The 19457-nt window shown below is 42.6% G+C and overlaps 1 protein-coding gene across 1 annotated transcript in view; it reads right to left on the reverse strand.

The window, feature by feature from the left end:
* The window catches only part of LOC145406106 (cGMP-dependent protein kinase, isozyme 1-like), a 664176-nt gene that overhangs the window by 134292 nt on the left and 510427 nt on the right, over positions 1-19457 (reverse strand). The window contains exon 5 of the mRNA XM_080277304.1: positions 18247-18416. Coding sequence (XP_080133430.1) covers positions 18247-18416 — 170 coding nt within the window. The remainder of the gene's footprint in view (positions 1-18246; positions 18417-19457) is intronic.

A 19457-nucleotide genomic window follows, 5' to 3' on the forward strand; every position in this document is an offset into this window, starting at 1 on the left:
TTTAAGATGGAAATTTGTGTGTATAATCAAACAGATACACATTATATCTTAACTAATAAATACGATTTCTTTCACAATTTATTATTTGTTGTGTGAATACCGGCAATTTACATGTCACAGTCCTAATCTTGAGGTAAGTAGTACAACGCCACCCAGTCAGCTGAGGTGCCCTTCAAATGTCAGTGCTGAAAAGTATAAGTCGTTGCTTGTGGCTGGCTGACTGCGTGGAGGTTTGGTGGGGTGGCCGACAGTGGTCCCGCCACTGGTGTATCTGGCTACTGGTCGTTTAGACAACTCGCGGCTGTTCTATTTCTGTATTTAATTAATTTTATAAATGGACCTACATTTAATGTGGTGGTGATCAGTCTTTGGTCTTCCGGTTCAGGAATTACATGATCCAGTCTTCCGTTCTTAAATGGTGTCAGTTTCAGTTACATCCGTTTTATTCCAAATTATAAGTTTTTCTTGCAAGCTTAGATTGTTGACTACACTATGTAACAAATATATATATATATATATATATATATATATATATATATATATATATATATATATATATATACATATATATATATGTTCTTGTGTAATAAGTACTATTTCCTAATTTGTTTTGCTCCAGAACTATAGAAAACATATATCATCATCCTAAAACTTCGCTTTTGTAAACAGGAGAATGATTTTTATATATATACTAATTTTCTGCAGAAACAATGAGTGGGTTTGTCTTTTCCTTCTTAAGGAGCCAGAAGAAAACATATAAACATGAAAAGAGACATGTAACAATATTGGATACATAATTAAATCATAAAGTCTAGAATTGAACATTTTTTTTGGCGATTTGCAGTTGTATTGTAGATCACTTTCGTGGACCCGCCTCCAAATGTAGTTCCCCATCATGCTCACATTATACTGTCCTTGGTATCTCCTCTCAAAGTCCATTATAATTTGAAAGAAGCGTTCTCCTTGCTCTTCAGAATATGCACCCATGTTGTCCTTAAATTCATCAAGATGGGAATGAGGTATATGAATCTTGAGTGACATTCTGCAGCCATGGCGCCGTAGTTCTTTATGAGGTTGTTAATCAGCTCCGCATGGTCCTCATCCTTGTGATTCCAAGAAAACCACGAACCATTGCTTTCAGGCTGTCCCAAGTCACTTTTACCACTTTCGAAAGCTTGTTGGGAAAATCCTTGCACTCCAGGATCTTTTTTTACCCATAGTCCAAGGATCTTTGATTTTCGCCTCCGATAGCAGGGGGAAGAAGTCTCGTAGGTACTGAAATGCCGCTGACCGTTTGTCCACAGCCGAGACAAATTGTTTCATGAAGCCCAGTTTGATGTGTAAGGGTGGCATCAGTACTTTTCTAGGGTCTACAAATGGTTCCTATTTCACGTTGTCAAATATGCCTCATAAGCTTCACACACCTTGACAGATGCTTCAGCAGAGTATTTCTTCTTTCTCGTTTTAATAAATTGACCACAAATATAGCAAAACCCATCAGCGGAAAGCTTACAGTCTCTAGATGACATATCTGAAAAAACAGATACATTCATGTTTGCAATGATCAAAAAAAAAAAAAAAAAATGGTATAGAATTTAGAGTACGAGTACAACAAAATTAGCACCGTTACTGTAAAAAATCCACAATTCATCCGTAATTCCATAAAGAATTGATATATAATATAAATTTACAAGCCTTTCAACTAAGCTCCGCTCAGACTGACCTCATTTCAACTGACAGCGCCCACAGCCGGAAAGGTACGGCGCGTCCAGAAACGGTTCGTGTTCGAATAACATGCTTCAGCCAGTCACCGAGCTCAGCAAAATGACGTGCAATGCTGACATCGGCTCATGCAGACACATGTAAAATCATTTATGAAGTGAAGCTTTTCGTTCACCCAAGAACTCACCTCACTCTGCCTAGGTAGCCATTTTTAACGTGTTTGAAGGCATAAAAATCACTCTCCTAGTCACAAAAGCGAAGTCTGACGAGAGTAATAGCCATTTTTCATGGTTCTGAGACCGAAACTATCAGAAATTAACACTCACTACCCAGGAACAAAAATCGTGTTACATAGTGCTGTTGGTTTAAACCTTCCATGCAATCCTTCGCTATTAATCTCTCTCCATATTTAGTGTTGTACACAAATCTTATATATATACAATATATATATATATATATATATATATATATATATATATATATATATATATATATATATATATGTAAATTTTTTTTAAGTAACCAACGTTTTCTTTTCTTATTATCTTCATGTTTTCCATTGCAAAATACTGTGTTTTAATTAGTTTTGACCTTCATTTTGGGGGGGAAATCCACCTTTTGGAATTTTGAGTAAGATTTCCAAAAGAGGGTTTATCCCCCAAAATCAAGATCAAAATTAATTAAAAACACACTATTATGCATTAAACTAACCTAACCTAACCCAACCTAACCTAATCTAACCTAACCTAAGGCCTGACATAGACCGAGTGCACACGTCTGCACCAGCCAATATAGCGTGACATTCATCCGCTACTGAGCGATAGCCTAACCTAAGTCACTACATGACTACCCCTACAAAATTTGCTCCCCCAGCTCAAACTAGACTTAAAAGGTAAGTCTTAGTTAGAATAGTTCAGGGACAAAATATAATGAAAATTGGTAACGTTGGTTACTTCTAAAGTTATATATATATATATATATATATATATATATATATATATATATATATATATATATATATATATATATATATATATATATATATATATATTCAGTGACGTAGTACTTAAGACAAAGTGGAATTTCCAAGTTTTTCCACATAGGGGTGAGGCTGACTGATGTATGATGACTATAACAGCGACAACCTTCATGATACAGTATATATATTTCATTTTTGCCTGCATTCATAATCCTATTGGTATTCTGTATTAACATGCGCGTTATAATATTGTTTCTGGTAATATTTTAATCATTTCCCTACTTACATAATATAATATTGCCAACCATTATGACTTCTGGCATAATCATATACCCACCACTCACGTCCGTCGTTACAGTAGGAATGCCCGTTCATTTATAGGTGTTTTCGCTACTACTGCGACGGTGCCATATCTTGGCAGGAGGTAGCACAGGCGATATAAGAACTCCCTGAGGCAACTGTACCAAATATAAAACCAGATTCTTCAAAGCCTGTATACAGAATACAAATGATAGTGCAGTTTCGGTCCTTGGCGTACAGGAAAAGTAAGAGGTGTGAGAGATGAAAGAGCGTGATGTATGCCACTTGTCCCCCTCCTGTAAACACCACTGCTTTGTTTGTGATCCTGAACACAACACAAGCAGCAGGCCCATCCTTGTCAACGCAAGGAAAGACAAAGCAAGCGGACATCAAACCACAACACACCACATCTTGCCTTACCTGACGATGCTCACTACCTTTCATTTTGCAACAGTTTCTTTTTTTTTCCTTTTTTTTTTTTTTTTTTACTTCTGCTTCCTTTGGACGATCGTATTCAGCTTAGGGGAGACTGTTCACTCTCGAGAGATTAGACAAAACCTTTATGATACCCATAACTGGAAGGAGTCCTTCCTAAGCTAGTATTATCGTCCGGTACTACTTAAAATAAACCGAAAAAGAGGTCCTCGAACTGAAGGGATTAACGAGGGGGTAATAAAGGAGAGGGAATGAGTAATGACAAGCAGAACTGTCAAGTGAAAGGGTGATGCTTAAACGAGAGGGAGGGGGTTAAAAAGTGGAGCTTAAACGGGAGGGAGGACGTTGCAGAATGAAGAGGCTACAAAGGGAGTGGAACAGCTGGTATTAGAAAAGAACACCTCGACAGAAGAGAGAAGATTGCAAAAGGACACTGAGGGGGGGGCAACAATCGGACGCAGAATAATTTCTCTCTCTCTCTCTCTCTCTCTCTCTCTCTCTCTCTGTATATATATATATATATATATATATATATATATATATATATATATATATATATACAGGTGCGGGTAAGGGGATGGGTCTGTTATGATGTGGCAGGGGTAAACCAGTTCTGCTGTCGGGCCCTGCTGTGGATGTCACTGCTTGCATTGCGCAGTTGACCCTTGTGCGGTGTAATGCGGTGAGGATCTGTCCGTTCTCCCCTTTGGGGCTAAGATGCGAATGAATGTGTTTGAATGGATGAGTAAATGGAGAGTGAGTCGTCCTGTCTCGGCTACCTCCCTTTCCTTGGGGGAAGCAGCCTAGGTATATATATATATATATATATATATATATATATATTTCATTCATTCATTCATTGCCAGACGCCATGTATCCCAAGCGGTGTGGCCAAGGGCTTAGAGTTAATTGTTTTACAGGGAGGGGCACTAATCCTCCACCAACCCCACTTTACACGTAGGGAGAACGTAATGTCAACAGCATCTGGTGTTCCCAGGCGGTCACCCATCCAAGTACTAACCAGACCCAACTATATATATATATATATATATATATATTGTTGCACATGTAACTATTATAAACTTCAAATGCCAATTCACAAAATAATATGCAAAATATCTCTTGTGAATCTGGGAAAAGGATGTGAGGCAGTGAAGAGATATTGATTAAATTGTACAGTTAGTGAGGATGCTGTGTGATGGACAACTGTCTCTTCCTTACCCTTGTCTCTCCTTTTCAGCTGTCTTTCTGTCACACCTATCCCACCCACACACCTGTCCTACCTCACATTTGTTTCATCCCACATGTCACGAGTCGGCGCGATTTGTATTTGAATAAACTCGTGACATCAACCTTGGTGGGAAACCGCGAATTCTAGTGGAATCCCAGTATTTATCGCTCAGTTTAACTGCTACGTATTCACCCGGTCGGGAGTGTTTTCAGAACAATTTTTCACTGTGTCACAAATGATTGTCTTTGTGCGAGACATTAGCACTTCCGCTGAGCGATTTATTATGGGCGTGTTTCGCTCATTCTAGCCGTTAGCAATGCGGCCACAACACTCGCCTCTTTCTCATGATTTGAAGTCAGTCAAGATTTGAGCGCCGTGAAAGCAGATTGGGCCCAGTGCGTAGCAATGCTGCTGTTGTCCAGTTCCTGAATTTCCACCTAGCGTGATTGGCGAGAGACTTAGTGTGTGCACTGTCCTTCCTCAGTAACGACACCCAGTCATCCGCTTTGTCCACTTTTCTGACCAGTATTTTCTTTTCGTATTTCCTAGGTTTAAGAGTTAGTTTTTGACTGAGCAAGTGAGTGCGATCTCCTTATTTTGAATTCATTTTGATATGTAATGTAAATTTATTTCCTTGTAATCAATAAATTTAACTTCTTTTCCTTGAGCTTAATGTAACGTAAATTCGTGTTTTATTTTCCATATTAAGCTTATTTCACTTATAGCTCCTACTTTGCATAAACGCTTTGCTATTCATAACTGGTATTTAGGCCAGTCCTTTTGTATTAAGCTTAAAATCCGTTGTGCCATCTAGGAGTTAATGCATCAGCAAGAATCTGTTATCATTAATAGCATTAGTTATTGATTGTCAGGGATGAAGTCAGTTTCTCCAGAGGCTAACAGTACTAACAAACAGCAATTGTGAGGAATTAGTCTCTGCTGTGTACTGTTGAGAAAGTTCATAAATTCTCGTCCTTAGAGAATCGACGAAGTAAGCTGGCATAAAGTAATCATTGCCTGATTTTCACAAGACAATTCATTGTCGCTGTTCTCAGCATCATTGAATAAATATCTTTTAATATAATATATACATTAAAAATACCGTGACAATTGGCGACTTCGCCAAGATATTAACTCCTAGCTCTAAAGCTATTCACGAGATAATTCTCACTCACTCATACTTAGGTATTTATCATTGAAGTCTATAGGCACAATCTTACTGGTGATTATTGATTCAGTTTTCACAGTCAGTTGTTTGTTTAATTTTCTTTCTTTACCAGTTTAATTAGATAAAACTGGTCACCACTAACCTGTGCCTATAATCTTTGTTTTTGATTATGGCATCTCTCTTAGCAAAAAATGCAGACAGTACTGAGTCGCTAGTTTACTTAGACTGAGTTAGCATCATGTCCACCAGAGTCTATGTACAGGAAGCTAAAGATATGGGGCTTACAGACCCAACTGAAATTAAGGACTTTGTCCTCTCTCGGTTTAATTACGAACAGCAACTTGAGAGTGATGCTCATGAGGAGCGTCAAATTCAGCATGAGGAACGCGAAAAGGAGCGCGAATACGAGCGAAAACAACGCGAACACGAGTGAGAACAGCGCGAACACGAACAAAAACAATGCGAACTCGAGTTAGAACACGAGCGAAAACAACGCGAACTCGAGTTAGAACATGAGCGAGAACAGCATGAGGAACGAGAGAGAGAGAACGTCAATACGAGTTACAACAACGCAAGAGAGAACGAGAACACGAACGTGCCGAGTGAGAAGCACGCGAAAAACGTGAATTCGAAATGTTGAAGCTCAAGCGAGATTCCTTGGCTTCAGACACATCTGGTGCAGCTGGCCCAAGCTCCACGAGCGCTATCCCTGCACATATTATGGCGACCCCACACATCAAGCTTCCCCCATACAAGGAAGGCGAGCGAATCGAGCCATACATAGCTCGTTTTGAAGACATGGCTCAACTGTACCAGCTGGATGATGCAGCTAAGCAGCTTCAGTTTCTTAGCCTGTTTGAGGGCCCTGCCCTCGATATTCTCCACAGAATTCGTGGAGACAATCTCACGTATGAGATGATGAAGGCCACACTTGTCAAAGCATACGGTCTCACAGTTGACGACGTTAAGAGTCAGTTCATGAGGGCGCATTTACGGGATAAAGAGACTGCCGTTCAGTTTCTTGACTGGCTTACTGCTTACTTAGATGAGTTGATGGAGAAAGATGAAACTCCTTCCACGCGTGAGGGGATAATTGACCTAATGCTGCGCATGCAGCTAAAAAAGTCGTGGTCTACTAAACTTATGGCTCAGCTTAAGATCTGCCAGGTAAGAAATGCTAGCCAAATGGTGAAGAAGGCTGACACATTCTTCACTGCATACGGGTATCAAACTCGCAAACAGCATACCTGGAACAGAAAACCTGATAAATCTGGGAAACCATCTCAGACTGAACCTCAGCAACAAGGCCATTTTCAGAATAATGGCCAAGGTCCAAATCTGCAGAGGAAGGACCAGGGGCAAAACACTCAGAAACCTGAGTGGAAGTGGTACAACAGGTACCCTAACTAGCAGCAGTATCACCCACCCAATCAACTGTCAGGAAAAACCTTTTCAGCACCAGCACCAGTGTATCGGAGACAGGAGGCGAATGCAGCCTTTGTTTCTCAGCAGCAGCACAGCAGTGTCGTCCCTAGCAGTACGGGTACTCCCCCACAGTTCTCTAGTCCCACAGCGACAGTGAAACCCCCTCCACAGATGGCCAATGCTTCATCTCCCCAGGCAGTGAGTACGACCCCTCAAGTATCAAATTCTCAGGGCACCATGTTTGCCGCATCATTTATTCAGCAGCCTAATCAGTGGCTAGCTGCTTCCTCCACAGGCCCTCCCACAGGTGACAGTGCCTTCCTTGTTCAGCCAGAGTTTGTGGGAGACATTCCTGTGAAGGGCCTGAGAGATAATGGAACCTCAGGTTGCTCTGTCAAGCAGAGTCTAGTTCGGCCTGAGCAGTACACAGGTCGACAGATCCATGCTAACCTTATTGATGGATCAGTGAGATTGTTCCCTGAGGCACATATCCAGGTGACATCTCCATTATTTTAGACTGGTACGACACTCGCAGTTGTCATGCCAGAACCTTTATTTGACCTAATCATAGGCAATATTCCCGGTGCCAAGTATAGTTGCACTGAAGATGACGCTACTCAGACTTCGGCTGCAGAAAAACGAGCCATGTCTGAGGCTCCAAACTGTGTCACCCCAGTGACCATTGCATCACCGCAAGATCCGATTTGTAGCCAAGATGTTGTTCAAGAACAACATTCTGACCCGACACTTGCTGCCATGCGAAAGAAACAAAGGGGTAGAGTGGTAAAGTATTCATGGGGAGGTCAAGCCAAGTTCTTTCGTAAACAAGGACGTCTATACAGTGAATCTCGAACACCCCAGGGCGAGGTTCGACTGCAGTTTGCCGTCCCCGCAAAGTACCACCAAGCAGTGTTAGAATGGGGTCATTGTTCAGCCTCAGGAGGTCACATGGGCAAAAGGAAAACCCAGGGCCGTATCCGAGCTAACTTTTTCTGGCCAGGGATGGGACGAGAGATAGATAATTTTGTGCGTTCCTGCAATGTGTGTCCACATACCACTAATCAGGGACATGTCCTTCCTGTGCCATTTGAAACCACACCCGTAATCTCTGAGTCAGTTGAAAGAGAGGGCAGTGGTAATGTGGGTGCGGACCTGACGTCTCACCCATTGGCCCCACAGGACACAGTAAGTCCAGGGCCTGTACATACATATGTACCGTAAGTTATGGGGGAAGTTCGAGATCCCCGCAGAGACAGTCCGAGGCTGTGTATGAATTACCTTGTGGAATGTCTCGAGTTGTGGGCCTCTCAGAGGATTCCCGGAGAATGCACATTATCCACATGAGTGTTCACACCCACGGTGGGTGTTAAAACGTGACCTGCCCGAGATTGCGTAGCGATTCTCAGCTTCCTGTCATTAATCGTAAGCATAGAGTTAGTTAACCAGTAAACTGGGTTCCATTAGCGAATCGCAGCATTTGATGTCCTGCACAGACGCCCAGTCTTTTCGCTCATGACCACGTTCCCTGGTTAATTTAGCGAATTGCAGCGTTTGATGTCCTGCACAAACGCCCATTCTTTTTGCTAATTAGGTATAGGGTTTAACCAGTAAACCAGGTTCCATTAGCGAATCGCAGCATTTAATGTCCTGCACAGACACCCAGTCTTTTCGCTCATGACCACGTTCCCTGGTTAATTTAGCGAATTGCAGCGTTTGATGTCCTGCACAAATGCCCAGTCTTTTCGCTAATTAGGTATAGGGTTTAACCAGTAAACTGGGTCAGCGTTTGATGTCCTGCAGAAATACCTTGACTACGTTTCCTGGTTAATAATGTAAATAGTGTACTTTTTGTAACATAAGTACTGATTGCTAGGCAGAGAGAGAGAGAAATGACACTTTTGATGCTCCACCTTGATTGTTTTCGCAGGTGCAGCTGGCGGGTGCAGCATTGCCGTGCAGAACAGCTGATCGTCCCTGAAACATACTGCCGCCTCTTCTCGTCTGCCTCGTCGTCATCATTTACTATTGATTTGCATTATGTAATTATACACGTAGGTACAGTTACACCACAACTGTCACACCTACACCAAGTATTACATACATCACGGTACATAACAATTAGTTGTTAATGTAAATGTAGCAAACTTTTTGCTCAGTTTGACCTGAGTACAGGATTTTTCACCGTCGTCACGGAGTTTTTCCCTCAAGCTTGCTTCTATTAACATAAATACGAGGTTTTTTCGCTCACTGGCGACTGTGACTTTCTCCTGTAGCAGGATAGCACACAAACATCACAGTGTGAATCTTGTGTGACTGAGTTAGGATTTATATGTATGTATATTGAATTTTTTTTTCTGAGGAAAAAAAAAAATTTGATTTTCATGGGGCGTAATGTCACGAGTCGGCGCAATTTGTATTTGAATAAACTCGAGACATCAACTTTGGTGGGAAACCGCGAATTCTAGTGGAATCCCATTATTTATCGCTCAGTTTAACTGCTATGTATTTACCCGGTTGGGAATGTTTTCAGAACAATTTTTCACTGTCACAAATGATTGTCTTTGTCCGAGACATTAGCACTTCCGCTGAGCGATTTATTATGGGCGTGTTTCACTCATTCCAGCCATGGCAATGCGGCCACAACACTTGCCTCTTTCTCACGATTTGAAGTCAGTCAAGATTTGAGCACTGTGAAAGCAGGTTGGGCCCAGTGCGTAGCAATGCCGCCTTTGTCCAGTTCCTGAATTTCCACCTAGCATGATTGGCGAGAGACTTAGCGTGTGCAGTGTCCTTCCTCAGTAACGACACCCAGTCATCCGCTTTGTCCACTTTTCTGACCAGTGTTTTCTTTTCGCATTTTCCTAGGTTTAAGAGTTAGCTTTTGACTGAGTGAGTGAGTCCAATCTTCTTATTTTGAATTCATTTTGAAATGTAACAAATTTATTTCTTTGTAATCAATAAATTTAACAGTTCTTTTCCTTGAGCTTAAATATAACGTAAATTCGTGTTTTATTCTCCATATTAAGTTTATTTCACTTATAGCTCCTAGCTTCCATAAACGCTTTGCTATTCATAACTGGTACTTAGGCCAGTCCTTTTGTATTAAGCTTAAAATCCGTTGTGCCAACCATGAGTTAATGCATCAGCAAGAATCTGTTATCATTAATAGCATTAGTTATTGATTGTCAGGGGTGAAGTCACTTTCTCCAGAGGCTAACAGTACTAACAAACATCAATTGTGAGGAATTAGTCTCTGCTGTGTACTGTTGAGAAAGTTCATAAATTCTCGTCCTTAGAGAATCGGCGAAGTAAGCTGGCATAAAGTAATCATTGCTTGATTTTCACAAGACAACTCATTGTCGCTGTTCTCAGCATCATTGAATAAATATCTTTTAATATAATATATACATTAAAAACCCCGTGACACCACACTTGTCTCCCACATTTAACGTACCCAGACCTGTCCTACCTCACACCTGCCTCACACTCAGACTGGTACCTTCTTTTCATTATTCGAAATTCATGAGAATGGGAAGATCAAGAATAAGGTAGGATGGGTTGGACTGGCAGAGGTGGGGAGAGGAGGTGATATTAAAGAAGCCAGGGGCGATCTAGGTCAAAGCTGCCCTGGATCAACTCTGCAAGTGTACATGTCTGGCACTGGATAGTTGTAGTTTACGTGGTAGTAGTTAGGCTGATATTTAAAGATATGAATTTTAAGATATGTCAGACAGACACTGGCAGCTAAAGAAAGGGAAAGGAGAGAGGGTAAACAGATATAGAAACAGATAAGAGGAGGGAAATTGATTGCACCCAGAGGTATAGATAGAGACTGGTTTGTTGATTGATGAGAGAGAGAGAGAGAGAGAGTTTAGCTGCTTAGACTGCATAGAACTTTGGCACGATCATAACTGTTAACGAGTGGTGCCAGGCACAACAAACCGCTCCCGACAGCAGTTATTTAATTGCTGTTAAATACTGAATCGGGACTGCCATTTAATGTCGGTACACAATTAAAGTCTATGGTAATAGCACAAATGTTTCCAAGGTATCCCCCCCCCCTGAAAATCCGAGATCCTGCACTTGATCTTTCAAGGCCACTCAAGGTCAAAGGTCATGGTGCCAAATGAAAACCCATATGAGACTTCCTATATCTTGACAATAGTAAATATATCTATCTTCAACGAGTTTCGAGTTACAGCCCCCTGAATATCCATGACCTTGAGTTTAGCCTTTGAAGGTCACTTATAGTCAAAGGTCATGATACCAATTAAAAACCCATATGGAACTTCCTATATGCTGATAATATAAAATATCTCTATCTTCAACCAGTTTCGAGTTATAGCCCCCTGAATATCCGTGATCTTCAGTTTGACCTTTCAAGGTCACTCAAGGTCAAAGGTCTTGGTGCCAAATGAAACCCCATATGACGAGTTCCTGTATGTTCTAAATAGTAAGTATCTCTATCTTCAGCCAGTTTCAAGTTATAGTCCTCTGAAAATCCGTGATCTTGATTTTGAACTTTCAGAGTCACTCGATTACCTTCAAAATTTTATTACTTTCTTTTGGGACCAGTGCCCACATATGCTGAAATTTTCATGTAATTTCATTCAGCCGTTTTCCTGTAATGTTGCTAACAAAGAAATAAAAAAAAAAAAAAACAGCAAACTCGACCAAAAACAATACCTCGCCAGACTCCGTCCAGGCGAGGTAAACATCGAGGTATGTTTATATATGCCGGTCGCTCGAGCATTACTCTCTCATCAATGAACTATTGACCGTATGGCATTTATTGCCTTCAGTGAATGGCTACATGCCTATTGCCTAACACTGTATCCTATGAGAGATGGCTTTGACAAAAATATCTCCATGTACTCGTATTTTTGTCAATATTAAGTATCGACATTTCTCCTAACAGCACACAGCCCTCCCTCACCTGCTTTAAATTTCGGAATGTGTTTGCAATGTTCTAATGAGTTCACTGCAAACTTTTTTATTTTTTCCTCATCTGAAGGAAATCCCATTAGTCATGAAGTTAAATATCTTCTTGCTGTCACAGTTACACATAGATATTTTAATCAAGTTCATATTTTCTTTACGTCAGGAAATCCAAGCGGTAAATAAGTTATCACGATGCCAAATGCCGCTGCTACGCAAACATTTCTATCTATCTATCTCTTGCCAGACGCCTCAATCCCATTTGGGGTGACCACAAACAAATCGCCTCCAAGTCGCCCTGTCGCCCGCCATGTCACTGCCCTACTCCCAACTCACCCCCCCCCTCTCTCATATACCTCTCCACCCCATCCCTCCATCTCATCCACGGCCTCCCCCTCCCTCTTCCCCCCTCCACCTCACTCACATACACTCTCTTCGTCAGTCTTTCACCCTCCATCCTCTCCACATGGCCAAACCACCTCAGTGTGTTCCTCATAACGCTTCCTATCACATCCACGTCCACACCACAACGCTCCTTTATATCCTCATTCGTCAGCCTGTCTCTCCATGTGATTCCACAGGCTCCTCTTAAATAACTCATTTCCACTGCTCTCACTCTTGACTTGTGTCCTTCCAACAACGTCCAAGCTTCACTTCCATACGTTAGAGTTGGTATCACAATACTGTCATGTAGTAACTTTTTCACTTCCATGCTCACTTCCCTGTTTCTTATCACTGCTTTCAAAGAACCAGCAACCTTTCTTCCCTGCTGTACCCTTTCAAGCACTTCACCCTCCAAACCTTCATCCTTACTCATCACACTACCCAAGCACTTAAACTTACTCACATTTTCCAATTCCTCACCATCCAACCTCGCTGTACATTCACTAACTTCACCTCTCTCAAAGACCATCAATTTACTCTTGCCTACATTCACCTTTAGATTCCGTTTCTTACACACTCTCCCAAACTCATCCACCAAGCCTTGCAGCTCCCCTTCGTCTTCACCCAACAACACAGTATCATCTGCAAACAACAGTACAGGGAGTTTCCAAACACTATCCTCTCACCAGGGTCACTCCAACATCCACTACCCTACCTTGTACCTCTTTTATTACCCCATCCATGTACAGATTGAACAACCATGGAGACATGACACATCCCTGTTTCAACCCAACTTTCAAAGAGAAAAATTCACTTAGTTCACCATCCACACGCCCTGCAGCCTTCGCACCATCGTACATACTCTTCACAGCATTCAACAACTTCCCATCTACTTCACATATTCTTAACACTTTCCACAATCCTTGTCTATCCACCCTGTCATATGCTTTCTCCAAATCCATGAAAGCCGCATACTACTTCTTTCCCTTCTCTAGAAACTTTTCCACTAAAGATCTAAGAATGAATATCTGATCTACACAACCTCTTTCCTTCCTAAAGCCTCCCTGTTCTTCTCCAACTAATTTATATACCTTAATTCAGCTAACACCTGGCGATGTTATTCAGATGATCAAAATCCAAGCACACAGTTGGTGTGAAGTAATGAACTGAATGCTGCCTACTTTGGTGATGCCACAGGTGGTAATCAATTACTTGGTGGATCCAGGTGTACTGTGTTGCCACTGGTCACCTCTGCACTTACTGGTGATGGGAGGGTGAGTGGTGATGGTGATGGGTGTGGTGTGTGTGGTGGTGATGAAGGAAGTGTGTGATGGTGATGGGTAGTAGTAATAGTTGTTCCCTAGGCAGTCTGGCCGAACAGCCCCGAGTCCCTTAGGAAGGCCATGGCCGAGACCGGGCTTTCCCACAGAGCTCTCAAAGTGTGTATGTTGTGTTGTTGGCGTAGGTGATTATGTGCAATGCAGTCTTCCATAATGTGCTTAATAGTATGGGGTGCTGTATTGCATCCTGGACAGGCATCAACGACAGTCATCCAGCCTCTTCTGGTAGGTTAAGGGGGCTGGATTGTGCCCACATCTCAGCCTGGCCAGCTGGACCCTGTCCTCACGAGAAAGATAGGATTCAGAAGGGTGGATGTCAGGAGGCCGTGCATGCAGCTGTGTGTTGTCTATAAGTGACTGAATGGAGCGGCGAGTGATCTGAGTGTGGATATGCTTCTGGAAGCTGGTCTGAGGTGGGCGAGGGGGGAGAGATGACAGTATTTGTGTATGGTATCGTGTGCTGGGTGTTGTTTTGATGTTCCTTGGTGTGGGTGGATGTTCTGCCATGTACTGTAGTGGATGTTGTGGGTTTGTGGAGGCTGCAGCAAGAAACTGGGTGCCTCTCATGTCTAGATGATCCTTGATTTTGAGGACTTTGGTTTCTTGATGTAGGTGGTCTGTGGGTGTAGTAGCTGTGCAGCCTGTGATTATTTTTAGGGCCTTGTTCTGTATGGTCTGTAGTGTGTTGTAGTGTGTTTTGGTGAGGTTAGAAGCCCAGGCAGGGCTTGCATAATTCATCACTGAACTTATGTATTGTTTGTATACTGTGGTGGTGGTTTCTTTGTTGTGTCCAAATGTTGTATGGGCAAGTGACTTCAAAGCATTGAGTCTTGGTGTTATTTTATTTTTAATGTTTGTGATATGTTGTTTAAATGACATTGATGTATTGTATGTTACACCAAGGATTGTGTGTGTGTGTGTGTGTGTGTGTGTGTGTGTGTGTGTGTGTGTGTGTGTGTGTGTGTGTGTGTGTGTGTGTGTGGTAGGGGAGTGTTGTTTATGGTGAGGTGTGGGATGTGACTGTGTTCTGCTGTCCAGTTTGTGAGAAGAATCACTGTAGATTTGGCTGGGGATATTTTGAGCCTGTTTGTGGTGAACCATTCGTGTAGTGTGTTGAGGTAAGGTTGAATGATGTGTGCAGCTGTGTTTGCATTTTGGTGCGTACATGTAAGTGTTATATCATCTGCATAGGAAGCTATGTGTATCTGTGGTGTGTGGGGTGTGGGTACGACATGCATGTATAGGTTAAAGAGTGTAAGGGACAAAACAGATCCTTGGGGGACGCCGTTTGTGAAGTTTCTGATGTTAGAAGACTGACCGGCAAATGTTACGTGTGCACATCTGCCTGCTAAGTAGTTTGCCAACCATCTTTTTGTGTTATTGTGCATGTTTGTGTTTAGTATTTTGTTTGTGAGGTTGTGGTGCAGGATGGCATCAAAAGCTTTGCTAATGTCTTGTGTGATTAGGATTGTTCTGTGTGGTGGCCTAGCTGAATTCATGCCGTCGAAAACTCTCTGCGTAAGGTCTGTAAGAAGGGTGTTTGTGGAGTGTAGTGGCCTAAAGCCATGTTGTGACTGGGCTAGGGGAATGTGAGGTGTGACTAGTTGTAGTACCAGTCGTTCAGTGACTTTAGAGGGGGTGCAGAGGAGTGTGATGGGGCGATGTGAGGAAGGTAATGTGGGGTCTTTGTTGGGTTTAGGGATAATGATGATATTGCCATGCTTCCAGATGTTGGGTATTATGTTGTGTGAGTAGCTGTAGTTTGATATGTTGATGAGTGCTTGTATGCCTTGTGGTCCTGGGTGTTTAAGGTGAATGTTGCTTATGTTGTCTGGTCCACAAGCAGATGAGTGCTTGAGGTTGTTAATGATGTGCTTCGTCTGGGTGTAAGTGAAAGATGTGTAGTCTGGGTCTGTGGGGAACTGTCTCTTACGTCTGATGATACGTCGGCCTTCGGGATGGAGGGTTAGATGGCTGACTTGTGAAAAGTGATTGATGAGAGTGTTTGCTTGTTGTTTGTTTGAGGGTATGGTGTCTGTTGTTGTGATGGCAGCGTGTGATTGTGTGGTATTGCTGTTGGAAAGTGTGATGCTGTTTAGTGTTTTCCAGAGTTTACTGATGTTTGTTTTGTGGTCAAGTGTTTGGAGATAATTTTTCCAGTTTAGTGTTTGCTGTTCTGATATTTTATTGTTTATTTGAGTGTTGAGTTCTTGTATTTGTTGTATTGTGTATGGAGTGTTGGGGAGTGTCGCAGTGTGTCCCGTTGTCTGATGAGGCCTTTAATTTCTGGTGTGAAGTTGGGGTTGTGTCTCTTTCTGTTGCCTCTAGGGATATGTCTTTTGTCTGCGTTTTGTATAATTGTATTGAAAGTGTGCACAGCGGTGTTGATGTTTGTGATGGGTGTACTGTTTAGTGATTCGAAATGTTGTTCTGTTTCAGTTACAAAGGCCTCCCAGTTGGCTGTCTTATAATTAGTGTATGTGTGTTTGTGGCCAGCTGGGGTGATTCTGGTTTTGGTAGTGATGATGATTGGGAGGTGATCAGAACCTAGGGTTTTAACCACTCTCCATGATGTAGTGGAGGCGAGGTTTGGGGAGCAGAAGGTGATGTCTAGAGATGATGGGAGGAAGAGGGCTTGGTGTGGGATAAGGGTATGTTGGTCTAGACTGTTTAGTATGAAAAGATGATCTGTCTGGGATTGTAGCACCAGCCCTCTGTCTGTGCCAGGGTTGTTGACATGCCAGACCGACGACTTGGAGTTGAAATCACCACCCAGGATGATGTTGGGTATGTTAGTGATGTGGTGTATCTGTGGAGAGTAATTGTGTGGTACTGTGGGGGACGATTGGGGGGGAATGTATGTGTTAGCGATTGTTATGTGTGATTTGTTACCAGTGAGTATTTTAATTGATTCTATTTCTGTTGTGGTGTCATGTGGGGGGAGAAGTGACTTTGTGTGTGCACTGGTATCTGCAAAGTTGATGGATTTGTGTACCAGGGTGATGAGTCCACCGCCACCGCCGTCGGCCCGATCTTGTCGAATGGTGGTGAAAGTATGAAATGTTGGTGTTTTCTGTGCTCTGTGTAGTTTTGTTTCTTGTAAGATGGCAATGTGTATGTTCTGTTGTTTGATGAATTGTGTGAGTTTATGTTTTTTGGTGTTTATGCCAACTATGTTTAACTGAAGGATGTTTATGTTGTGTGTGCGATGTGTGTTGGCTGCTGCAGCACAGGGGGAAGGTGGTGTGGGTGGAGGGGAAGGGGTAGGAGGAGGTTGTAATGGAGGTAAGGGTTGAGATGGATTAGGATGGGTTGGAATGGGAGGAGTTGGGGGACTGAATGGTGTGGGAAGGGTCGATGGGTTTGGCTGTGGTGTGAAGGAAGTAGGAGTAAGATTGGAAGGGGGGTTGATGGGTGGGGGGGAGGAGCATAAGGAGCAGATCCAGGTGTTTGTGTAATGTTTATCTGGATGCAAGTGTTGTGCAAGTGTAATGGGTCCAGTTCTTGCAAGAATTGTACTGAACTGAACCCTTTGTCTGTCGGCTCGACGTGATAGGTTTTGAGCATGTTGGACATATGTATTTGTTGGGGGGTCCTGGATTGTTCTCAATGTCCCCGGTTAGAAGAAGTCGTCGAGAAATGACAGCCGGGGAGTCATCTCTCGGTGTAGAAAAAACGGTGTTGTTGTGTGTGTTGTGTTGGGAGATGCGGTACTTGCCTGGGCGACCGAAGCCACTCCCAGGTACTCGAGTCCCATGAGGGGCTGGGGGGGTTTGCAGTGGTTTGGCCCCCATGCTGTCCTCCTCTTCTCTTCGACAGCCTCTGGGGGGTAGACCTACGACGAAGTCGCCACCGCTGCAGGTCTGGTGATGGGTGTGTGGTACTGGTGATTGCAAGGTGTGTGGTCGTGATGATGGGAGGGTGTGTGATGATGACGGAAGGGTGTGTCACGATGATGAGTGTGTACTGGTCAGGTGATGGTGATGTATGCCGCATCATCCTCCCTCTTGGTCTGTCTCTCTGAGTAGTTTACGGTTTACTCATACTTATTACAATTAGTGTGTTCATATTCTGTCCGCATTATCTCGCCACGAAGTTAAATTACAAACTCTTTTACGAATGAAACAGGCTACAGCCGGTGTTTAATTTAATAAAGAAAATATATATTATCTACTCGACAAACTCAACAAAAAGGAATACACAAGGCCATACTGAGTCGTCTGTAAAAAATGACATGCAATGAAACATTGTGAACAAGAATGATCAGTCTCTCTCTCTCTCTCTCTCTCTCTCTCTCTCTCTCTCTCTCTTTCTCTCCACTCACCACTTCCAGAGCATCAGCGATCTTGCTGAGATGGTCTTTTTTGAGGTTATGGAAGAGGGGGACACTGGAGAGGAAGTTTATGTTGTCTTCCATGCGCTTGAGTCCAGAGCGCATCATCACCTGCTGGAATACCCGTCGGTCCAATACCCACATCTTGGCATGGGTCACGGCTGGAAGGACAGACGGACGGAGGTATTAGTAACAGTCTGCCGGTACACCAGTCCGTCCAGTCTCCACATCTTGTCACAGAGAAATACTGCTCGCATAGGTAATGACTGAGGAGGAAGGAGGGATTGATCAGTGTTTTTATTATTCTGGAAAGGAAATTTAAAAATACAGTTATCCTAGTACAGGCCAAATGAAAGGCCCTACAATTCAGCACCGACGGCTTGGCAAAACTGGAGAAGATGGTTTGGAATGCTGCTGCTGCAGTGGGACAGGGTAGCCAGAGAACATCTTGTGAAAATGGGCATTGTATGAAGGAAGGCGACAGCATGAGAAAGTTTAGAGTTACTAATGTCTCTCAGATAATGAATGAGGAAGAAAGAAAAAAAAATGATACGTTTGAAGAGAAATGGAAGAGAGAGAAGGTTGAGATTTTGATGGGAAGTGACGTAGTAACGTGACATGATCAAGGGAAGGACATTAGTGGAAGGGTTCTAGTAATCCCTGGAAAGACTTGCTGCAGTTTGGAAATTGGTCACGATCATGGAACATCGCGGAGAGGTAGAGAAGTTATGACGGATTGATTGGAGAGAGAGAGAGAGAGAGATGAGAATTTAATCGCAGGACCACAAAATACTAAGTACAATCATTCCTTCTTCCTTGCCACAGCAGGTATGAGGCTACCTGTAAAGCAGGTGTTGAGTAGTTACACTGGCACATCTGAACACAGTTATATAAAGAGGAGGGGGTAATTATTAGCGTTTTGCTTTGCAGCCATACTGAAGGTTATTACAAATACTTAACCAAGTAAAAAATAACCCACCTGTTTAAGCCACATACATCGGTCCTATTATTGACATTGCTAGACCTAATCTTGAAAAAAAAGCAACAAAAGATACGACACTCAACCTGTCAGGACTCCAAATTATAATAATGCAATTCATACAGAGATACATAGATAGACAGAATATAGATACAAGAACCAAGCCAGGGGGTGATATAGGAAGTGTGTCAGTGAGAATCGACCAAGGGAAACAGGCTTGCAA

Source organism: Coenobita brevimanus, chromosome 69 (assembly GCF_032717465.1).
Source record: "Coenobita brevimanus isolate Jiangsu-jjx chromosome 69, ASM3271746v2, whole genome shotgun sequence".
Lineage (NCBI taxonomy): Eukaryota > Metazoa > Arthropoda > Malacostraca > Decapoda > Coenobitidae > Coenobita > Coenobita brevimanus.